This window comes from Phalaenopsis equestris, unplaced genomic scaffold, assembly GCF_001263595.1.
Source record: "Phalaenopsis equestris unplaced genomic scaffold, ASM126359v1 Scaffold000002, whole genome shotgun sequence".
Classification (NCBI taxonomy): Eukaryota; Viridiplantae; Streptophyta; class Magnoliopsida; order Asparagales; family Orchidaceae; genus Phalaenopsis; species Phalaenopsis equestris.
The window spans coordinates 7,150,139-7,172,153 of NW_018164444.1; the positions used below are offsets into that span (position 1 = coordinate 7,150,139).

At 34.1% G+C, this 22,015-nt stretch overlaps 1 protein-coding gene across 1 annotated transcript in view; it reads right to left on the reverse strand.

Annotated features, from left to right (window-relative positions):
* LOC110039510 (probable ribosomal RNA small subunit methyltransferase B) overlaps positions 1 to 22,015 on the reverse strand; it is a 55,331-nt gene that overhangs the window by 7,943 nt on the left and 25,373 nt on the right. The window contains exons 3-6 of the mRNA XM_020744600.1: positions 11,608 to 11,726; positions 10,311 to 10,382; positions 3,902 to 3,987; positions 2,563 to 2,659 (exon numbers count right to left, since the gene is read on the reverse strand). Of these exons, the coding sequence (XP_020600259.1) occupies positions 2,563 to 2,659; positions 3,902 to 3,987; positions 10,311 to 10,382; positions 11,608 to 11,726 (374 nt within the window). The remainder of the gene's footprint in view (positions 1 to 2,562; positions 2,660 to 3,901; positions 3,988 to 10,310; positions 10,383 to 11,607; positions 11,727 to 22,015) is intronic.

The window sequence follows — 22,015 nt, forward strand, 5'->3', positions numbered from 1 at the left end:
TATATATATATATATATATAGATTATGTATATTTTGTTTGTTTTAGACAAAAAAAAGTTTTATTCTTGTCCCTTCTCAGGTGCCCTTAAGCTCATCATGGAGATACAGAGATCATGCCAGGCGATGAAATTCGTGTAGACCTTAAATAAAATCCAACGATCCTGAAGGCTTATCTATCTTTTTTTCTTTTTGTGGCAACCATTCCCTGTTCTTTTGCTTTCATGTTAGCCATTGTTCCCATGGGGACCTGAGGATGGAGTTAAAACTTTATTTTTGTCCCTTCTCAGGTGCCCTCAAGCTCATCATGGAGATACAGAGATCATGTCAGGCGATGAAATTCGTGCAGACCTTAAATAAAATCCAACGATCCTGAAGGCTTATCTATCTTTTTTTCTTTTTGTGGCAACCATTCCCTGTTCTTTTGCTTTCATGTTAGCCATTGAAAATGACCATTATGAAAAGAATAGCGTTGCTAGTAATGCACAGTTGTTATTTTATTTTTTTAGTTGGATTATTATGAAAATCCTTCAATGTTCTTCGTAATCTGCACTTATTTCTGAATTACATCTGATATCATCTTGTTGTGTCTTACTGGTTATTTTTGTGATTAGCGTTTATTATATTCCTATTAGGTGTTTATAATGTCTTTATAACATCTGATATCATCTTGTTGTGTCTTACTGATTATTTTTGTGATTAGCATTTATTATATTCCTATTAGGTGTTTATAATGTCTTTATATTCTACAAATGTCCCGAGAACGGACATGCAGATGATGGTGTAAATTATATCATGCTGTTAAACACACGGTATGATAAGATTCATGTTGTTGTTCAATTTACGTAATATTTTCTCTGTTCAAAGAGATTTAAGATACACAAAATGAATGAAATGAGGAACATGACTTCACTCCCTTGCCCTGAATAAATTTCTGGAGTTGTGGAGTTTTAGACAAAGTTCGAAGTGTGGTTTTTGAGATCATTTGTATTGTTATATTTTTTTTCTATCTTGTTTTTAAAACTTGTTGTTCACAATTATTTTTAAAAATTAAATTTTTATTTTTTCAAAAATAGTTAATAATTCTTTCTAAGAAATTTTTAGTATTTAAAAAAATTGTATTTTTTTTAACATAGTAAGGGCTAGTTAGGGTATCATGTTGTTATAGTCTTCTTTTAAATAGTTTTAACGAACATGGGCAGGATGGTCATTTCTCCAGAAAAAGCTGCCCCACAGCTGTTTTCACACAGTTGCACCAAACAAATAGTCAGTTTACCCGCAGCTGCTTCCTCGCAGCAGCTTCTTGGGGCAGCGCAGCTGCCGGCGACAAAAGTGGGGCTGGGAAGCTGCAGCTGCGCCAAACAGACCCTCAATCAAAATTCTAACCATTGAAGGCCTCGTTAAGTTATAGGGCGGGGCATCTAGCATTAACGACTTACCATACATAGCAGCATTCGAAAACAAAATTTCATGGTTGAACAAATGCACCTTTAAACTAGATTGATGAAGTCAGACTGGAATAATAGGAAGCTCAGCCCGAGGATCAAAGTCAGTTGTCCATTTAAGGACTTTCATCCAGACATCCTCAAAACGAACTGTTCTTTTGTTCTTATCGCAAAAAGTTTAGCGTAGTCATCCTCGTTAAATAACTGAATCAGGATATGTCTGCTATCGGAACACCAATCTTCCACCCCCTAGTTAAATTCAAATGCTCAAAATGTTTCTGTAGAAAATCATATTTAGGAAGCCCGTAGAGGAACTTACCTACCAGGTGAAAACGACAAGTAAAGGCAAGAATGAAGTTTTCAGAGTCGGAGAGGAAAAGCGCAAACTTTCCCCCCTTCTTCCCTCCCCCCTTCTTCCCCCTTCTTCCCATGCTTCTTAATGAAATTATATTCTCCGCCAAGAATAAGTGATTCTTGAAATGAAGAAGAAAACACAAACTTAGGAGGAGCAGTGGAGGAGGATCCCCCGGCAGTGACGCCTGCATATGTAGAGAACGAAGAGGCGAGAAACAGAGGACGAGTACGAAGGAGAAGCCAAAACCAGAGAGCGAAAGGAAAAATCTCACCAGAGTTCGACCGTCGAGAGAGAAGGCACGTCGTCAACATCTCGAAATCGCCTCCCGATCGCCAGAGAACACACACAAACACACACACACACACAACCGTTCATCGCTTTATTATGCATATATATATATATATATATATATATATATATAGCGCACACAGTATACATTGAAGTTTAGGTGCTATATATGTATATACGTAAACATTGATTGGTATGTATTTAAATCTTCCAAAAATTAATGCAAGAGAAACCTGCCCTAAACAGACCCTAAATATGTAAATAACTAATTGTTTGAAATCAGATAGGTTGTGGTCATAGAATATTTGCAGTGTAACGAGTGAGCACATTGGCTCAAGATGTATGTATAACAAAAGAAAATACCATAAAAAGAAAAAAAAATGAAGCAATAGCAAAGTATTAACTAGTAGATATTCGGTGTTCATTTTTTTTAAAGACTAAGTAACCATAATTTGCTTTGGAATAATCAGGCCATACCCTATGTCTGAGAAGAAATGCCTTAATCCTCTGCTCGTTTTCTTCGGGATCAATGGAGCAGGTGCTATAAACTAGAATCCCTCCAGGCTTTACCAACCTATTCATGCAATATAGTGAGGTGAGGTTCATTAAATTAATAGGAAATTTACATACATACGATACAATTCTCATGTATTTACATGTCTAAAACCTAAACTTCCTGGGTATAAAAAAATTATGCATGAAAAGTTGCATTTCACTCTGAGAAAGTTAATGATAGTTGTATTTTTTATGTGATGTCAAAGATTTGAGTGTTATGTATGTAATTAATAAAGTTTATGTGTTTGATATGTAAATATAAGAGAATCATGCGGTAGGTATACAAATACCCCTAAATTAACTTGTTTCAAGCATTAGGGACTCCCGACAGCTGATCAAAGAATAATAGCAAAAGCATAACATTTGTGGGCTAGATAGCACAAGCATGATACATGATCAAATGAAAAGAAATTCACATAGAAAATTCAAAGAGAACAGCAGGCCTATCTTTCAAAATCGGAACTCACTTCATACAATACAAAAATAACAAGTTTTGATGCCTACTAAAGGGGAAATATTTGCGTACGAAATACGCACGCAACTCTGAGTGCGATCACCATTAACCCCACAATACTTCCATGATAACCTATGAATAACATCCAAATAGAACCCGCGAAGGTTATTGGAAGGTTATTAGGGTTAGAGGTTATTAGAATTAATACCTCAATAACCTCTCAATAACTCCCTAATAACCGCAAAGAGGAGGTTATTGCGCGGTTATTATGCACGCAGCTCTGCGTGTGTATTACGTACGCAAATATTTCCCTACTACAGAGCCAATATCAGAGTATGTTTGATACCATTCTAAGGCTTCTAGAAGATGTTTATGAAGTTGTAAGAGGGATAACGAGAAGCAGGAGGAATGATGGCGGATGAATTCCGGTGTGAACTGTGGCAGGACAGCGAACTGCAGGAAGATAATGGCAGTTTTCTTGGAGAAGAGATATAGTGATGGTATTAGAGGTCGGAAAGTGATGGATGTAGTTGCTTCACAACCCCTCTCCTTCCGTCTCCTACCCTAACCTTGAAAACTACACCTTTCCTCCACATCTGTCTTCTTAGGTCCTCTATCACTCCTCCCATTTCACCTACTGAAGCTGATTACATGAGCTAAAACTCCAAGGACATCAAGCTAAAGCTCAAGTTTGACATTGGAACATCAAATCTAAGTCATAATCGAGCAATCCAACAGCTTGATGCGTCCTATTACAAAGCAATCGTAGTTCTTAACATTTTTAAATGGTCAAATTTGCAAACTGACCTGGAAGCAGAATCAAGAAGTTCATCTTGTAAATTCTTCAACTGCTCCAAGTCTTCTAATCTTCTATTCCACCTCAAATCCGCTCTCTAGCATAAAATGCAGAAACGAACAAGTTAAAAGTGCCAAAAAAGAAAAAACGAGTAAACAGACCTTTATCAGAATAACAAAACAAACCTAACAATACATACCAGGCAAATTACTACAATAAATAGTCAGCCTTTGCAGTAGGAACAAAAGAAGGAAAGAAAAAGGAAATTTACAATGATCAAGTAACATTAGAAAGTGTTACAAATTTGTAGAGAACCGTGATTTTTTATTTTTATTTTAAATCTAATCCACGACCCACAAAGACTCGAAAGTTTCAAGCACAAACATGAAATTGCATGGAACCAGAAAGGATTGGTGACATTTCAAATTTCTCAATCATGTTTCCATAACAATGGATTTCTATATAGTATTTACGACAGAAGAGAAGGTGAAAGGTTTAGACTTTTCATTAATGATACAGCTCATATCAAATTCCGAAAACATAAACAAGTCGCATCAAAATCATTTAAGCAAGGAATTTCACTCAACAAGCTATCAGTTTTCTCAACTCACAGAATACAACAATCATGAATAACATATCTGTTTTCACATTTCTTTGCTGGCCAATAGTTCAGTAAATTGATAAACAGAGTTGTGCACGAATTGCTTGCCCTCAAGAAATTTCTACTCATTATATGGGAAAGACTGTAACATACAAGATAAGGATTGAGTGATTTGCTCAATCTTATTTATCCTAATAAGACAACAAAAAATTATATTCCTAATCGAAGAATATTTTTGGTTATACTGATTAATTATATCTATTTCTAGCCAAAATTTACAAATAATAATTGATACGGTAATATATGCCTATTTGAATGACTATTAAGTTTGTATCCCCCCTCAAATTGATTTAAATTCTCACGAAGCATCTCACAAAAAATTGATGACTTTGTGATGCCATTGCCTTCATAAATACAAATGCAATTCAAAGTTCTGCAGGTGTATTAGAAAGAGAAATAATGAGTGCAAAAGCCTCTTAAATTGAATGAAAATCAACTTTGATATGTTTTGTTCACACATGATAAACTGGATTGGAAGCAATTTAGATGGCACTATTATGTTTGCATGAAGATGAGTGCAATGTCTTATGGAAAACTAAGTTTAGATAAAGTTCAAAAGGCTAAATAATTTCTAAAAATACCGCATACATTGCGCTCTATTCAAACTTCATAGATGATTTAAAATGTAGGATTGCTTTTACTTCTCCATGAGATCAAAGAATAAGTACGAAACATGTATTTGTATCACTATATCGTACAAGACAGAGGAGAATCAAATGGAAAGAAGCCATGACTACGTGTACCAACAAGAAATCAAATGATCTGCCAAATGACAGCTAAGTGATAAGAATTTTATATAAATTGACTTGTTGAGTTGCAAAGAAAATATCTAATCGAGTAATCGTCATATAATTTAAATTGTGTACTAATTGTCTGAATGTAGTGAGATCAGCAAGATAGTCTACCTTACTATGTAATTTCATGCTTGCTTCTAAAAAAGTATCTACAGAGGAGGTATTTCAAAGGCAAACAAAGTAATCAAATCTTGTAGATACTTGTGTTGGTTTAAGAATGTATCAGAGGCATTCCAGTCAATCTCCAAACTTATGGAGTAAAAGCACTAAAATTATAGATATGAAATATGGCCAAAAGGTATTGTTGTAGATAACTAATTAATGTTAAATTTATCCTAATAATGACAAATTCATTAACATAAATCATAAGAAGATCAATCCCCCGAGGGGTCTTATAGAAAAATAATGTTAAATCATATTGGCTATATTGAAAAGAGAAACTAAGTAGAGTTGTTCAAAATTTATCAAACCATGCACAAGAGCCTACTTTAATCCATATCACACTTTTGTAGAAGAAAAATCAGGAAAGCCAGACGAGCCGTATAGATTTCTTAATTGAGATTGCCATAAAGAATGACAATTTTAATATCCATTTGGAGAAGTGACCAACCATATAAAGCAACAATCAAGATAATCATTCATCTTGTGGTCATTTTTGCAATGATTTTGCTACAGATAGAGTATTTCTTCATAATCAATCTAATAAACTTATTTATTACCAAGGAAAATTAATCATGTTTTGTAACAACCCAGAGTACTATCAGAGTGAAGCTTGCTTGAGTAAACTCATTTGTATCCATTTGAATATTATAAAGAGAATAAAAAATCTCCCGATTGTGACTATTCCCTTGACCTCGAAGATTTTCAGCTAGAGCTTCTCTGGAAACAACAATATTTATATGATTTTTAATAGCTTGATGGAATAGAAATCAAAGCCAATGTATTCTAAAAGTAATACTAGAGAGATTATGGAAGACCATCAAGGAGTAGGGACTGAATTTTAGTAAGTAGGTTAAAATGGTGGATTTGTATCGAGAGGCAAAATAGCTGAACATTTTTTTTACACACAATTCTAAGTTCGAAGCTTTTTCTAGGCAAGAATTTTGTTCATTAAAATTAAGAAGAATATAGACTTCTAACAAAGGCCAGACATTATTAGAGAAGAATTGATGTTTAAGGAATACAATATGATAAGATATTTAAAATCATTTAGAGCTTGAATCATAACATACATAAGTTGTGAGAAGTGTTGAAGCCCAACAATTAGTAATTAATAGATTGGCTTGAAAATTAATGTCGCTTATGTGTTGATAGATGGACAAAAAAAAAAAAACTAGATGTATGAAAACAATTGTTTTTAGCAAGCTTATAAAAAAAAATGAAGATAAGGATATTCGAACTCTAAAATATGATAGGACGATATATCAATTAGATAGATCATCATGCTCAAAATATAAACCCAAAATTTAAGTGGAATTTAAACCCTCAATAAGGACCAAAAAAATCTAAAAGGTCGTGATTTTTATGAGTAACAACAATATTTTGTTGAGGAGCATAAAGATACATTCTATGAGAAATAATTCTCATATTTTGAAAAAGGTAAAAAAACTCAGGTGACATTCATCCTCAAATTTAGATCTCAAATATAAGCAACATCTTTAAAAAAAAATAGTGAATATTTCATATTTCTAAGAAAAAAGGAAAATAAGGTTATACTTGCTATAAACATCAATGAATATTATAAAATATTTATAACTTGTATGCGATATAATAGGATTGATATCATATACATCATTATGAATAAAAACAAAATAATTCACAACGTGACCATCATGATGAAAATAACAAATTCTTGCTCAAACCTTCAAATGAGGAATGAGAAGTAGATAGTTCTTTTTAAATAAATCACAGTCAAGTCAGTGAGTCAAAATAGAAAAATTTGGATGATCCAATTATTTGTACAAAATAACATCATTTTCATTTATTGTAACACAAGACAATAAAAGCCCTTCAAAAATAGAAGAGTGACAAAGGAAATAATTATACAACTTAAAGCTCCTTCACAAGTATTTTCCCTGTTGCATGATTCTACACATTACGACTATCACTAGAGAATCAAATATTAGTAGCTAGCTTGCGAGATACGAAAACTTTTTTAAATAAATGATTGATGTCTCCAGTAGCTCAAATATGAAATTGCTATTAAAAATCGTAAAAGATGATGGCATATGATACACTCAAATATTATGATAAAGTTATGAACTGTTAGTCATAAAAGTAGAAACACCAAAATCTATAAATCAGAATGAAGATGTTAGTGCTTTCATATCTTGGAGCATAGAGCTAATAGAGCTTTAATTATTATTTGTTGAACCACTTTAGGAATAACTTTCGGCTTTTCTATAGCCACTAAATCTACATCCTAATCAGTAATGATTGTTTGTTTGGATTTTAGTAATCAATTTTGAGAATCTTTTCGACATTCTTTTTCTTATAATAATTATAACATTTATTTTTCTAATTGGCATAAAAATATGAATAATCCATGTAAGCGTTGTATATGTTCATATCTTTTTTATATTCACCCGATGTACCACACAAGCAATTGAAAGCTTGAGCACCTGATGTTGAAATATTGTTAGTGTCAAAAGTCATTGATCCTTATCAAGTAGTTCTCTAAAGCACACATTCACGGAAAGAGAGAGAGAGATCACAGTTTATCAAATGGGAATGAACAGCTTCAAATTTAGAATATAATTTCATCAATAATTGATCTCTTTTATTTTGTTGATAAATCTCTTAAACATTCTAATGTGGTAAAAATAATAAATTGTTCTAGGGAAGAATAACATGTTAACAATCAAACATTAAATCATAAAATAAGAAAGATTATATAAAAATCAAAGTAAGACATAATAACATAACAATTTAAAATAAGCTCAACACAATTAGTCCCTAATTCAATCCTATTATTCTCCATCAAAGTAAAAAATATACAAAACACTAAATTTAGAATTTCTATATTCAAAGGTTCCCATCACTATTACACCCAATGAGCCTTCAATAAAATTATTGGCATAATGATTTATTTTCTCTTTCACATTATCCACAATTACATATTCTCTCACCCTTCTTCCATATTTTAAATCTCAATCATATTCCTCTTTATTAATCAATATCTTAAAATTCAATGACTACATTGATAATAACAACTTCAATTAAATCCTCAATTGTATAGTATATAGGTAAGAAATATTTATTAGGGTTAATTTATTTATATTTATTTTGAGGAAAGCCCTATATCTAGTTGTGGATGCTTCAATAGAACTGAGATGAGGCGCACCTTGAGGAGCGCCTCCCATGTTTGCCTCACATTATGTGAGGCGTAAGCCTTTTATAGTACCCAATAAAGTATCAACCTCATAGAAAATATTTTAAAAAAGGGTTGAGGTTGGACTTATATTGCACAATTTTAAACCATGTGATTATGATGCTTTTGTATGCATATCATCCTACGAAACTTAACACAAAAAAATGATTTTTTATGCCGCTCATCAAAATAAATTTAATGTTTGAATAGAACCAACTTTTGGAAGAAAAAAATTGAATAATTTCAATTACATAATCAAATGATAAATTATACAAATATTAAGTATTTTTACTAAAGTAGATAATACTTAAGAAAGATCAAAAACAAAATTTTTAATCTAAACAGATTTATTTATTGTTATAAACTCAACATGATTGTTCCATATATGTTAATTCAAAGAATCATTGGCATAATGGAGTATGAATAATACGTTCCTTCATAGTAATTTTGCCTATAGTTTTCATAAGCACTTGAACAAGAAAGAACAGATGCTCTATAAGAATAAAATTAGTAGCATTTATCTTACCCATTTGGCATAATAACAAATCAACCTCAAAATATTGCTTTCAAAAAGAAGAAAAGAAACATGAGCACTCAACCAGTGTAGGCGAAACATTCTGAGTGTGTTTGCAGTTAGTTTGAGGTCTATCACTCCAGGGATGGCAGGAAATATAACATACGAATGGAGAAAAAACACCAAAAAATCAACACAACATGCATATGAAAACAGTGTGAATGCTTAAAGATAACATGCAAACCCCACTCCCTATCTCAGTAAATGAATTACTTCAAGCTGTGATCATAGTTGTAAAGACCAGAAAGAACTAGGTTTAAGGAAATCAATCTTGAGATTTATTGAAGAAAAATTGCTGTCATTTCAAATGGCCACAATGGAGCAAGTTTAATTTCTCCGTGGATACATTTAATTTTACCCAAGATGCTTAATAGTGAAACAAATAATGAGGCACACCTAGAGTTGATTTTAGCACATACACGATCTTGGGATAATTTTATTAGCACCACACTAAATACATGCAGGTATGCTTAACGTGATGAGTAGGTCAACTATTCCAAGAGATTTAAGAAGATATTCTGTTCACTGCAGAGCTCAAGTTGAATCTATTCCCACTATAATTACTTAATTTCAGAAGAATTCCTTAAGCTTCAACCTAATCATCACATTCACTTTAAAGACCTAAGTGTCCATATATCGAGAATGTACACTTTGGGAAGAATGCTACTTATAATTTAAGTACAGTTATAGAAACCAACAATTTCTTTTAAAGTACACTAGTAACAGTTCTAAGCACCAAAGTGTATTTGTTATACTAGAAAAAAAATAAGTGTTTATAAACTGTCAAATTTATTCAGCATAATTTTGTTCCAAAAACAAAATTAGATTTATAATTCCCGAAACAATAATTTTCAGCAGTTCTAAGTAATTCATAAGAAATCAAATAATATTATGAACTCTCTCATACGATGAAGGAAAGCTATAGCTCGGCAGAGTCTAATATGTTCCAAAACTAACAAGGTGAGGATTATGCCCTAGCCCCCTTCAGAAAAGAATAAAGGGTTGAACAATCAAGAAGTACCTTGGATAAAACACCCAGCCCAGAACAAGGAGCATCCAACAATACTTTATCAGCCTTCATAAGATGGTTTACCTGTAAGAGAAATCAAAACTGTTGGTGAGATAGTATAACAAATTTTAGGTAAAACCCTGTTATTGGAAGATTTGCTGAAAGGGTTAAAACATCAGAAAACAGATGGATTGAGCAAGCACTTTACATGCCTCAATGAATAAGTTCTAGTGATGGAGCTAACAGATTTTATTTCAGTATAAGTATATTAGGATTTAAGAGTCACTTATTATGCCAATTATCTCACAATCTGTTACACCATTTATTTATTATTTATTTCCAGGAAATGGTCGTATATAAATAGCATCCCTAGAATTTACCTTAGGGACTTCTGATAATTTTGATAATTGAATTGATTTGAGTGATTCGAGGACAATCTAGAACAGTGGTTAGTTCCTTCCATCAAAATCTGAAGTTCTTAAGTTTGAATCACAAAAAAAACCTCTACAATGTCATGTGTAAAACATCCTAAACAAAAGAATTGACGGGAACTTCATTGCAGTGGGTAAACCCTGCTATTTTAATTTATTAAAGTGATTTGTTGCTTCCTTCTTTCCACTCTGGTTTGGTGACTACCCTCTCCTCCTTTCACACAATTTTTCCTCTCTTTATCACGAGTAACTCCCTGGAACAGATTTTGCTCTATCAGCTCGACATTTCAAAAATACTAGATTCAGTACAGCTTAGCTTGACGTATACAGGTTTGTTCTAGCTCGGCAGATCCAGAAAAACTAAAATAATTAACTACTAATACATTTAACATAATGTAACATATATTTACCAAAAAGAAATTGCAAATTATCTCCAAATAATCATGCGAGTCCTTGATGTAATCAAGAATCGGGTGGGATCTTAGACTGACATAACAAAAATAACCAAAACAAAATTAACAATAAGCTCTTGTGAGTGGTTAAGCCTGGGCCTGATTTAACTAATCAGGCAGAATCGCAGCACTGGTTCAGTTAACCAGGATAGGGCACAATGCCCTTTTTAAACAGATCTAAAAGACATAACGGCTTGCACAGCAATGAATGGCACAATAATCATCCATAAAACAGAATACTAGATCTTAAACCTATAATCAATGCTAATTTAAGATAGTCCTCAAATGGAGAAAGCAAAAGCACATAAAATTTTAATTAAATAAAAAAAATTAAAGTTTCAAAAAAATTACAAGCAATTAACAGCAACTAAGCAAGAGTTTTGGTACTAAAACAGTATAGGGATTCATCTTGAACAATTTACTCACACAAAAAAGACGAAGGTCAGCGTGGATGGTGGTGATAACGGTATCTACACTGTGTAACTTCGATGCTTCTTTTAGCACTCTCAAGCGAGCTTTATTTAAGTCAATTGCCCATATTCTACCTGCCAAACAGCAATGCATATAATTGCCAAACTACCGCAACCTGTAAGATAGCATGAAGCCATGTCTATAGGCATACAAATATAACTATGATCAAACAAATTTTTTCTAACAAATACATAAATATAAATATCAATGCAGATGGATCCATGCCTAGAAATACTTGTAAACAAATATGTCCATCCATATATACTAATGGATAGAAGCTATGATGGAAAACTTCCTTACTTTTTATTATTCAATTGAAAACATATATTACATATTTATACAGACTCTAAACTCTCTAAATTAAGAATAACATTAATATGGAAAGGATTTTGTAATTAGATTTCCTCTAAGTAGGTTGTCTAATATCGAGTTTCCTAATATACAAGATTCAGATTTTTGACTTTCTATAACACTCCCCCTCTAGAGAGAACATATTTATCATGCCCAGCTTGTTCTAAGCATAAGCGACCTTAGTTTCATTAAGGGTCTTTATGAAGATATCCCCTTGTTGTTCTTCAGCCTTCACATGAGTAGTAGAAATAAGATTATGTTGAAACTTTTCGCGAAAAAAATGATAATCTATCTTAAAGTGCTAATTTTGTTCAAGCAAGACAAGTTTTTTCGCAAAATGGATTTCAACATGGTTATAATACCACAACTTTGCTAGAACTGTCATCTTAAAACTCATTCCGGTCAAGAGCTCGGATAACCAAATCAATGCAATCAAAACTTGTGCCATTGCTCGATACACAGATTCAACACTGGACCATGACACCACATTCTGTTTCTTGCTTTTCCATGAGACCAAAAGACCAACAACAGAGGCGCAATATCTAGTAGTGGATTTTCAATCAATCTTGGAACTTGCTCAATCTGCATCATAGAAACAATCAATATTTTCATGCTCATTATCCTGATATGAAATAACTTGTCCAGGAGCTCCCTTGAGGTAACATAGTATTTGTTCCAAAGCTGACTAATGATGGACTGTGGGGGAAGACATAAATTGACATATAGTGCTGACTGAATACATAATATTAAGTTGAGTTACGATGAGGTAGTTTAATTTTTCCACTAACTTGCTATACGTTCAGGATCATTAAAAAGTTCTCCATCTTTAGTAAGTTTATTGATTAAGAATTATTGGAGTACTACATGGTTTGACCCTTAATTTCCTTGTTTCTACAAACAAATCCAACTTATGCTTCTGTTGAGATATAAAATACCTTCTTTCTCCTTGATACCTCAATCCCCAAGAAGTACTTCAAGGAACCAAAATATTTAGTGTTGAACTGATTCAGAAAGAAATGATTTCAATGATAAGATTCCATGCATCGCTTCAAATAATATTAATGTCATCAACATAAACCACCAATAAAATGATTCCTAAAGCATAATGCTTATGGAATAAAATGTGATCAATTCAACTTTTCCGCATCCCAAACCCTTCTATTGCTTGGCTAAATTTTTCAAATCATGCTTAAGGGCTTTGTTTCAATCCATATAAGGACTTTCAAAGAAGAAATACTTTCTCAGAACCCCTCAGAGCAATAAACCTAGAAGGTTGCTCATTGTATACCTCTTCTGAAAGGTCACCATGCAGAAAAATATGATTCACATCTAACTGGTGCATTAACCAATTATTCATTGCAGGTAAGGGCAAAAACAGACGAATCAAAGTCAAGTTAACTACCAGAGAGCATGTGTCCACGTAGTCGATCCCATAATTTTGAGCATAGCCCTTCGCAACCCACTGAGATTTGAGACGGGCTATAGATCAATCATATTGAAACTTAACTGAAAAGACCCACTTACAACCGGCAACCTTCTTGACAGAAGGTATAATTCAACTAGTTCTTAAGTTACATCCTCATTTAAAACATTCATTTCATCAAGCATCGCTGCCCACCACCCAGAATAGGATAAGGCTTGTTGAACAAATCTTAGAACCTCAACAAAGTTAAGAGAAGCAATAAACGAGCAAGAATTGGAAGATAGTGGATTATAGTTAACACAGTAGGAAATGAGATAGACACATTAGTGTTTATCTCTTCGAAGAGTAATCAGTAAATCAAAGTCACTGGAAGGAGGATCTACTGAGGAGATGATACTAGAGTCAGACTATGATCGGGGGGATGGGGTCTTCTCGAGTAAAAATTAGTGATAGATAGCCTAGGTTAAGGAGGCATCGAGGGTGGAGCTGGAGCAAGATCTGCACTTATGATGTGATAAATAAACAACTTATCAGAATATTGTGAGGATTTATGCATAGATAAATCACAATAAAAGGAGTTTCTTCACGAAAGGTGACACCAATAGAAATCACCACTTATTTAAGAGAGGAAAAAAACATCAATACCCATTATGCAGACAAAATTATTCTAGAAAGACACATCTTAATAACTTAGGGTCCAATTTAAAAACTTGTAGAAGAGTATCACGAACACAACAAGTACACCCAAATATGTGTGGTTCAATAGGAAAGAGAGTTAGAAAAAAAATTTTGTAGGGTGCCTAGTTCTGTAGAACAGTAGAAAACAACCGATGGATCACAAAACATGATAACATTCCCGTTACCCGGGAAAAAAAGAAATGAAGAATCGGAGAAGGTGAAGTGAAGGGTCGGTCTATCGAACAGAAACGATGGGAAGTGAGGAATTGGGAAGAGGAAGTGAACAGTAGAGAAGCCGAAGAGAGGAATTTGCCTATAAATTGCACATCAAACGGGAAGGCGATCAGAGAGCAGATGAGGGTGAAGGAGTGGTGTACCCGAAAAAAATGACATGAGAGTTAGAAGCGGTGTCTCTGTCGAGAAGGAGTCGGGGACATTGCTGTTTGACAAAGGAGGAGGTCCTTTGCGTGTGGTTGGGCCCTAACCGAGCGTCGACAAAGAAGAGGAGAGGGAGTGCGTGCCTTTAGAGTTCCGATTTGAGGAGTTCGGTCGAGCCGAGCATTATCGTGCGAAGGAAGGAACGAGCTGAGGTTCTCTCGTGCGCAAAGGATCTGTATCGTGTGTGGAGGAAGAAAAGTTCTTATCACATGATTAGGATAAGTTTAAACCTTTTAATTAAAATATTTATTAAAAATGTTAATAATTATGTTTTGAATAATAATAATAATAATAATAATAATAGCAATAATAATAATATATTATTATAAAAATATATTTATTGAATAAAAATTAAGCATAATTACATTAATTAAATTTTATACAATGTTTAGGCTCCCGGTTATAGAAGAATTGACGTCAAGGACAAGCAGATTGTCTTTTGTCGAGGTTTGTACTTGTACTTTTAGATTATAGTAATAATTTTTTTGTCAAATATGTTTACATTTGATATTTGTGGAAGTTTTATTCTGATTGAGTTATTTTTTTTATTGATCATATCGTAACGAATGTTGTAGCTATTTACTCATTCATTTTAGTGTCTAATTTATATATTATGATTACAGGCAATGAATACATATGTTTATGTTGACTGTTTGCATGTATATGTTTGGCTATCATGAAACACTCTTTGATGATACTGGTGAGGGAACACTAATGTACCCGTGCGCTTAAATGAAAAATGATATTGATATTGATGTGTCTTAATGAACGTAATTTTTTTAGACGGTGTCTCTTGTGATGATTGTAAAGATATGAAATGTTATCAATATGATATTGATATAAATTTCTTTGAACAACATGTCAAATGTTTATATTGATTTATAAAGAAGATTAACTGGCATGCATAATGCTCCATCTTTTCCCTGTATAGTTGTAGTTTAGAAGTATGAATATTCACTGACTCGTTTAGCTCACGGTTATTTTAACTAACAATTCAGGTTTAATTAAATATTAAAAGATGACGATAAATGAGAAAATGTTTATAGAAGAAGCGGACGACCATCAATAAGGTAATTTAAATTGTACTACTTTAATTTAATTTTGTAGCGGCTCTTTCATCTGCTAAAATATAGAAGATTATATAAAATTTAAATTCATACCGTCCGACCGTCTGTACCTGCCTTGGTTAATTTCAAGTCACGGGTCGGGTCATGACAAAAGTGGTATCAGAGATATGGTTTAAGATTAACTGATTGAATCTCGATGAAATCGCCAATAGGATAATTATAAGAAAATTTTAATAATTAAAAATAGCTTAAAAGAAATAATTTATACATTCAAGCATAGTGATGCACCCGAATTTATAGAAGAGCATCCGATAGAAAAACGGAGTACAACCAACTATTAATGTGAACGCAAATGTCCTCACCAAAATGATGACGACAATGATTCAGTTGATTCAATAGTCCAGATCGCAACCTATCGGAAGTGATACAATCATTGTGAATAATTACTTGAAGATATTTCCAAATATGCATCCAACTTTATTTAAGGGAATTGAAGATACAATTGAAGCGGAGAGGATAGAGAAGATACTAGATATCATGATTTGTCCGAATGAAAAAAATACCATTGGCGACGTTTTTGCTAGACGGAGAAGTCAAAAAGGTGGTGTCGTAGGCAGCGTTCAATACAGGTTAGGGGACATAACTAACATGATAAGTTGGAGGGAGTTTGTGGATCTTTTTAGAGAGTAGTTCGTACCTATATTCGCTCAATGACAGATACAAGGCAAGTTTACCAATTTGAGGAAAAGAGAGAAGATGATCACAGAGCATAAAACAAAATTCACTGCACTATTGAGGTATGCGCCACAGTTAATTTCTACTGCAGGAGAAAAGTGCTACAGATTCCTTTTGGAATTAAAGGATTCGATCAGACAACCGTTGGTACCCTTAAGAATCGATAAATATTAGATATTAGTGGAACGGGCTAGAAGAGTGGAGATCGGCCATCAGCTTACTCAGACGCGTAAATAGATGCACAAGAGAAAGACTGCAAAAGAACATTGATATGTAGAAAAGAATGCTTAATTTTTTTTATGATTTGCAAATGTTTATGGAAGAAATTGTACTTTTAAAAAAATATTTTTATGTTTTTCTTATAGGTACAATAGGTGTTAAAAGTGGAGTAAAGTGGAGAAGAAATAAAACAAAAAGATGACATGGAGCTAAGACGGATCCAGGTGACTGGCGACTTGGCGAAATATTTCTTGGGCACCTAGGCGCGAGTCCCATATTGGGAACCCGAGAGGCTGGCGCCAAAGCGCCACTACCTTCACGCCTCGGCACCAGATTTTTGGAACGCCCATATGAAAACTGGCAAATAGATAGTCTAGCACCTAGGTGTCAGAAAGTGTCTGGGCAGTTTTTAGTAGTTTCTTTACACGAAGTTGAGAGTTACTCAACATGATAAAGGGGTTCTTTGGTGAAGGAGTCTTTTGGAGGTCTTTGTTAAGTTTTTTGGTGGAGAAGTAGGGTTTGTTGTAGGAGAACATAGGATAGGATTTCATGAGTGTTTGGTAAGGAATTTGAGTTAAACTGTAAGGAGAGTGTTCAGACTAGCAGTGAGGGAGGAGGAAATCCTTGGAGGAGCATTCTCAAAGCTTTATAAGGAGTGAAAAAGTTAAGAATTGTTTACTTTTGTATTTGTATTTCTGTAAACACAATTCTATAGTGGATTGACTTATGTTTAAAGATGCTTTATAGTATTTTCTCAATGTTTTCTAAGTAAACTTTTTACCTTTCCCTTGTGGTTATTAAGTAGGTAGTGTAAGATTGAAGGAATGCTTTTAAAATTGTTTTTAAAATTTTTAATGTGATGCGTAATCTTAAAATCTTCATTTATTTTTCATTTTGGACAAGTGATTAGTTAAAATACGTTGTGACCATAATGACTCTGGAGAGCTATGAAAGAACAACTAGGTTAGTCACGTTGAACTATAGGGTATGGATCAAGTACAGTATAGAGACATGCAAATGTTAAAAAATAATCTTTCTTGGGTTCAAATTGAGATTTAAGAAATTAAAACCAATTTAACCAAACTTCTTCATGCATTCTGGAGAGGGTAAAGAAGAGAGTTGCTCCTATTTGTCACTACCCCATTTACAATTTCCATTTTCAATTCCTTCACTCCACTTAGATCATTACAAGGGAATGTAGCTTTACAACTTGATTGTCACCAATCCAACCATATTGAGTAGAATTTCAGTAGGAGTAAACTTTTAAGAGTAAATTGTAATTCAGTAGGACTACTCAACACAACATTAAATAAATTCAACTTCCAAGCTAACAACAAATTTAGTATGCTAGAATTTCTCCTAAATTTAAACACCTCCTTCCCTGTAGGTTCGATAGCCTGAACTCAAAAGTCATATATTACAAAAGCGATACGTACACTTGCGTAAGGCCCTAGAGTGCAAGTGCACCTAGACTTAAGGCCGCATCAAACACAGAGCTCACTGAGAAGGATTCAAGTGGAGTTAACAAATGAATGACTTAGGGTACTGGAGTTTCTTGTACTAAATGCAGAAGACAACATAAATGTGAATGTTTGATGGGGCTCTAACGCTTGATATCGGTGTCATCAATCTGGTAATATAGCAAGGTAATGCCTATCACTTGGCGAAAAAAACACTGAAAATCAAAAATTATGCGGAGTTCCTTCACAGAAGACTGCAGGAAGACAAAAATGATTCATTCTACAGTTTTAGCTCCTGCCCAAGGTCAACCAAGACAACTTATTCGACCTCGAGTAAATTTGTTTGCTCATTTTGAGTCTGAAAAACCTATTACTGTTGATGGTGGCAATTTCGTGTTTCAATATCTGTGTTCAAAAGTATAGTTGAGTCGCTTTGTATCAAGTCTTTACCTTCACAGTGATTAATTTTCATTCCTAGTGTTGATCTGCTTAAGGTTTGTTTATAAATTTCAAGGACGAAATTTCTGTAAATGGGGAAGATTGTAAATTTCCCGTTACCCAGGAGAAGAAGAAACACAGAATCGAGGAAGATGAAGCAAACGGGTTGTTGAACATAAACGATGGGAAGTGAAGAATCGGGAAGAGGAAATGAACAGTAGAGAAGCCAAACATAGGAATTTGCCTATAAATTACGCATCAGACGGGAAGGCGATCAAAGAGCAGAGGATGGTGAAGGAGTAGCATACCCGAAGAAACAACACGAGGGTTAGGCGCGACGACTCTGTTGAGGAAGGAGTCGGTGATGTCACTGTCCGGCGAAGGAGGAGGTCCTTTCCATGTGGTTGAGTCACAGTCGAGCGTCGATGAAGAAGAAGAGAGGGAGTGCGTGCCTTTGGAATTCAGAGCGGAGGAGTTCGATCGAGCAGAGCATTATCGTGCAAAGGAATGAGTCAAGGTTCTCTCATGCGCAAAGGATCCGTATTCGGGTGGGGGAGCGAGAAAAGTTTTTCTCGCGTCATTAGGGTAAGATTAAACCTTTTAATTAAAATATTTATTAAAAATGCTAATAGTTATATTTTAAATAATAATAATAATAGTATTAATAATAAGATATTAATATAAAAAAATATTTATTGAATAAAAATTAAGTGTAATTAAATTTATATCATATTTTAGGCTTCCAATTTTAAAAGAATTGACGAAAACAGTTTGTCGAGATGAGTACTTGTACTTTTAAATTATAGCAATAGTTTTTTTTCTCAAATATATTTAGAGTTGATATTTGTGGACGTTTTATTCTGATTGAGTTATTATTTTCTTTATTGGACATATCACAGCGAATGTTGTAGCTATTTACTCATGCATTTTAGTTTATGTTTTATATATTATGATTACATGCAATGAATATATATGTTTATGTTGATTGTTTGCATGTGCATACTTAGCTATGATGAAACACCCCTTGATGGTACTAGTAGGGGAACACTAATGTACCCGTATATATAAATAGAAAAGGATATTGATATTGATGTGTCTTAATTGACAATTTTTTTTATACGGTGTTGTATAGATATAAAATAATATCAATATGATATTGATATAGATTCCTTCAAGTAACATGTCAATTGTTTATCCTAATTTATAAAGAAGATTAACTGTTATACATATTGTTCTTTCTTATCTTTGTATAGCTGTAGTTTAGAAATATGAGTATTTATTGGTTGGTTTAACTCAGTTATTTTAATTAACATTTTAGGTTTAATTAAAGTATTAAAAGATGAGCGATAGACGAGTAAAAATTTATAACAGACGCAGACAATCATCAATAAAGTAATTTTAATTGTACTGCTATAATTTAATTTTGTAGCTACTAGGAGTGTCAATTCGAGTTAGTTGGTCAGGTTTGTGTCCAACCCGAAAATAACCCGACCCGAATAATAAAGATGTCAAAAACTAAAACCTGTACTAGAGTTTGACCAGTTAACCAGAACGTGACCCGAAATTTTGTGCTTATTCAGGTCATATTTGGATTTTCAGGTTCAACCCAAACCCGACCCGAATAATAAACGGGTCGAAGTATCTGACCCAAACCCGCTAAAAAAATATTTGGGTCAACCTTAACCCATATTTTTTTAGTTGAGTTCAAGTCGCGTTGTCGTGTTGGGTCAATTTTTGACACCCTTAGTAGCAGTTTTTTCATCTGTTAAAATGTAGACGATTATAGAAAATTTTAATTCACACTGTCAGACCATCTGTACCCACCTTGGTTCATTTCAAGCTCTGAGCCAAGAAGTGAAAAAAGTGGTACTTTAGACAAGGTTTAAGATTAACTAATTGAATATTGATGAAAGAATCAATAAGATAATTACAAAAAAAATTTAATAATGAAATTAACAAAGAAATAATTTATACATTCAAGCATAGTGATACAACCAAAATTATAGAAGAAGAAAATTCAATAGAAAATGAAGAGGTGCAACCTACTATTAATGTGAACGCAAATGTCCTCACCCAAATGATGGTGGCAAATATTCAGTTGATTCAAGAGTCCAGATCGCAACCTATTGGAAGTAATACAATCGCTGTGGATAAGTACTAGAAGATATTTCAAGATCTGCATCCACATTTGTTCAAGAAAACTGAAGATCCAATAATTGAAGCGGAGAATTGAGTAATAAGGATACAAAAGATATTAGATAGCATAGCTTGTCCGGATATAAGAAAAGAGTATCGTTGGCAATATTTGTGCCGGAAGTAGAAGAAGAAATGGGGTGGCGTGGGTAGCGTTAGGATAGGTGAGGGGACATACCTAACATAATGATAAGTTTGAAGGAGTTTGTAGATCTTTTTAGAGAGTGGTTTATACCTCTATCAGCTCGATGATAGATGCAAGACAAGTTCATGAAGTTGAGGCAATGAGAGAAGACGGTCATGCAGTCTGAAGCATAATTCACTGCACTATTAAGTTATGTGCTACAGTTGATCGCTACTGCAAAAGAAAGGTGTTATAAATTCCTTTCGAGATTAAAGGATTTGATCTGACAACAGTTGGTAACACTTGGGAATCGATGAATATTCGGTTTAGTGGAACGAGCTAAAAGAGTGGAGATCAACAATCAGCTTACTCAGAAGCATAAAGAGATGCACAAAAGAAAGATTGCAGAAGAATACAGAGCTCACACGGAAAGATTCAACGAGAAAATGTCTAAGAATAATTCAGATGGAGTTAACAAAGGTACAACTCAGAGTATTGAAGTAACTTGTAAATAATGCATAAGACAAGATAAAGTGAATGCTTAATAGGCTCTAACGCTTGCTATTGGAGCCTTCAGCTGGTCGTATAGGAAGGTATTGTCGATCTTTTGGCCAAAAAAGCGGTGATGAACAGAAATTAGGTGGATTTCATTCACAGAAGACTGCATGTGGACAGAAAAAAAAATTAAGGGGTCGTTTAGGGTAGCTTATGTAAGTGCGAGCAGCGTTTTCAAAACGTCGTCTTAATGTTTGGAACGTGCGTTCGACGAGATTACAGTGAAACACAATTGATAAATTCTTAATAGACGGGGCCGCGGGATCGACCTTGTGGCCCGTGTCTTCGACGTGCGTTTGACTAGTTATTTCCTCGCGTGCCCCTCGTTCAGTCTCTTGGTCAATCCCGCGCCTCTCTCCCTCGCCCCTCCCTCACCTCTCTTGCCCTAAACGAACTCCGAGAGATCTCTGCAGATGCATCTGACTGAAGAAAAAGGTGTCATGGCGGTGGAGAAGGAGAAGGAGAAGGATGGTGGGGAGAGGTGGAAGGTGGCTATTATCAACCTATCGAAGAGTTCAACTCGGTGCAAAAGATCCTCGCCAAGAAGGTCATCTTCGTCGAAGATGAAACATTCTCCACAGCCTACCTAATTAGGGCTGTCAATTTGGCTCGTTGTTCGTGAACAGCTCGTGTTCGGCTCGTTAAGCAGCTCGTGTTCGGCTCGTTCGTTAAGCCTAACGAG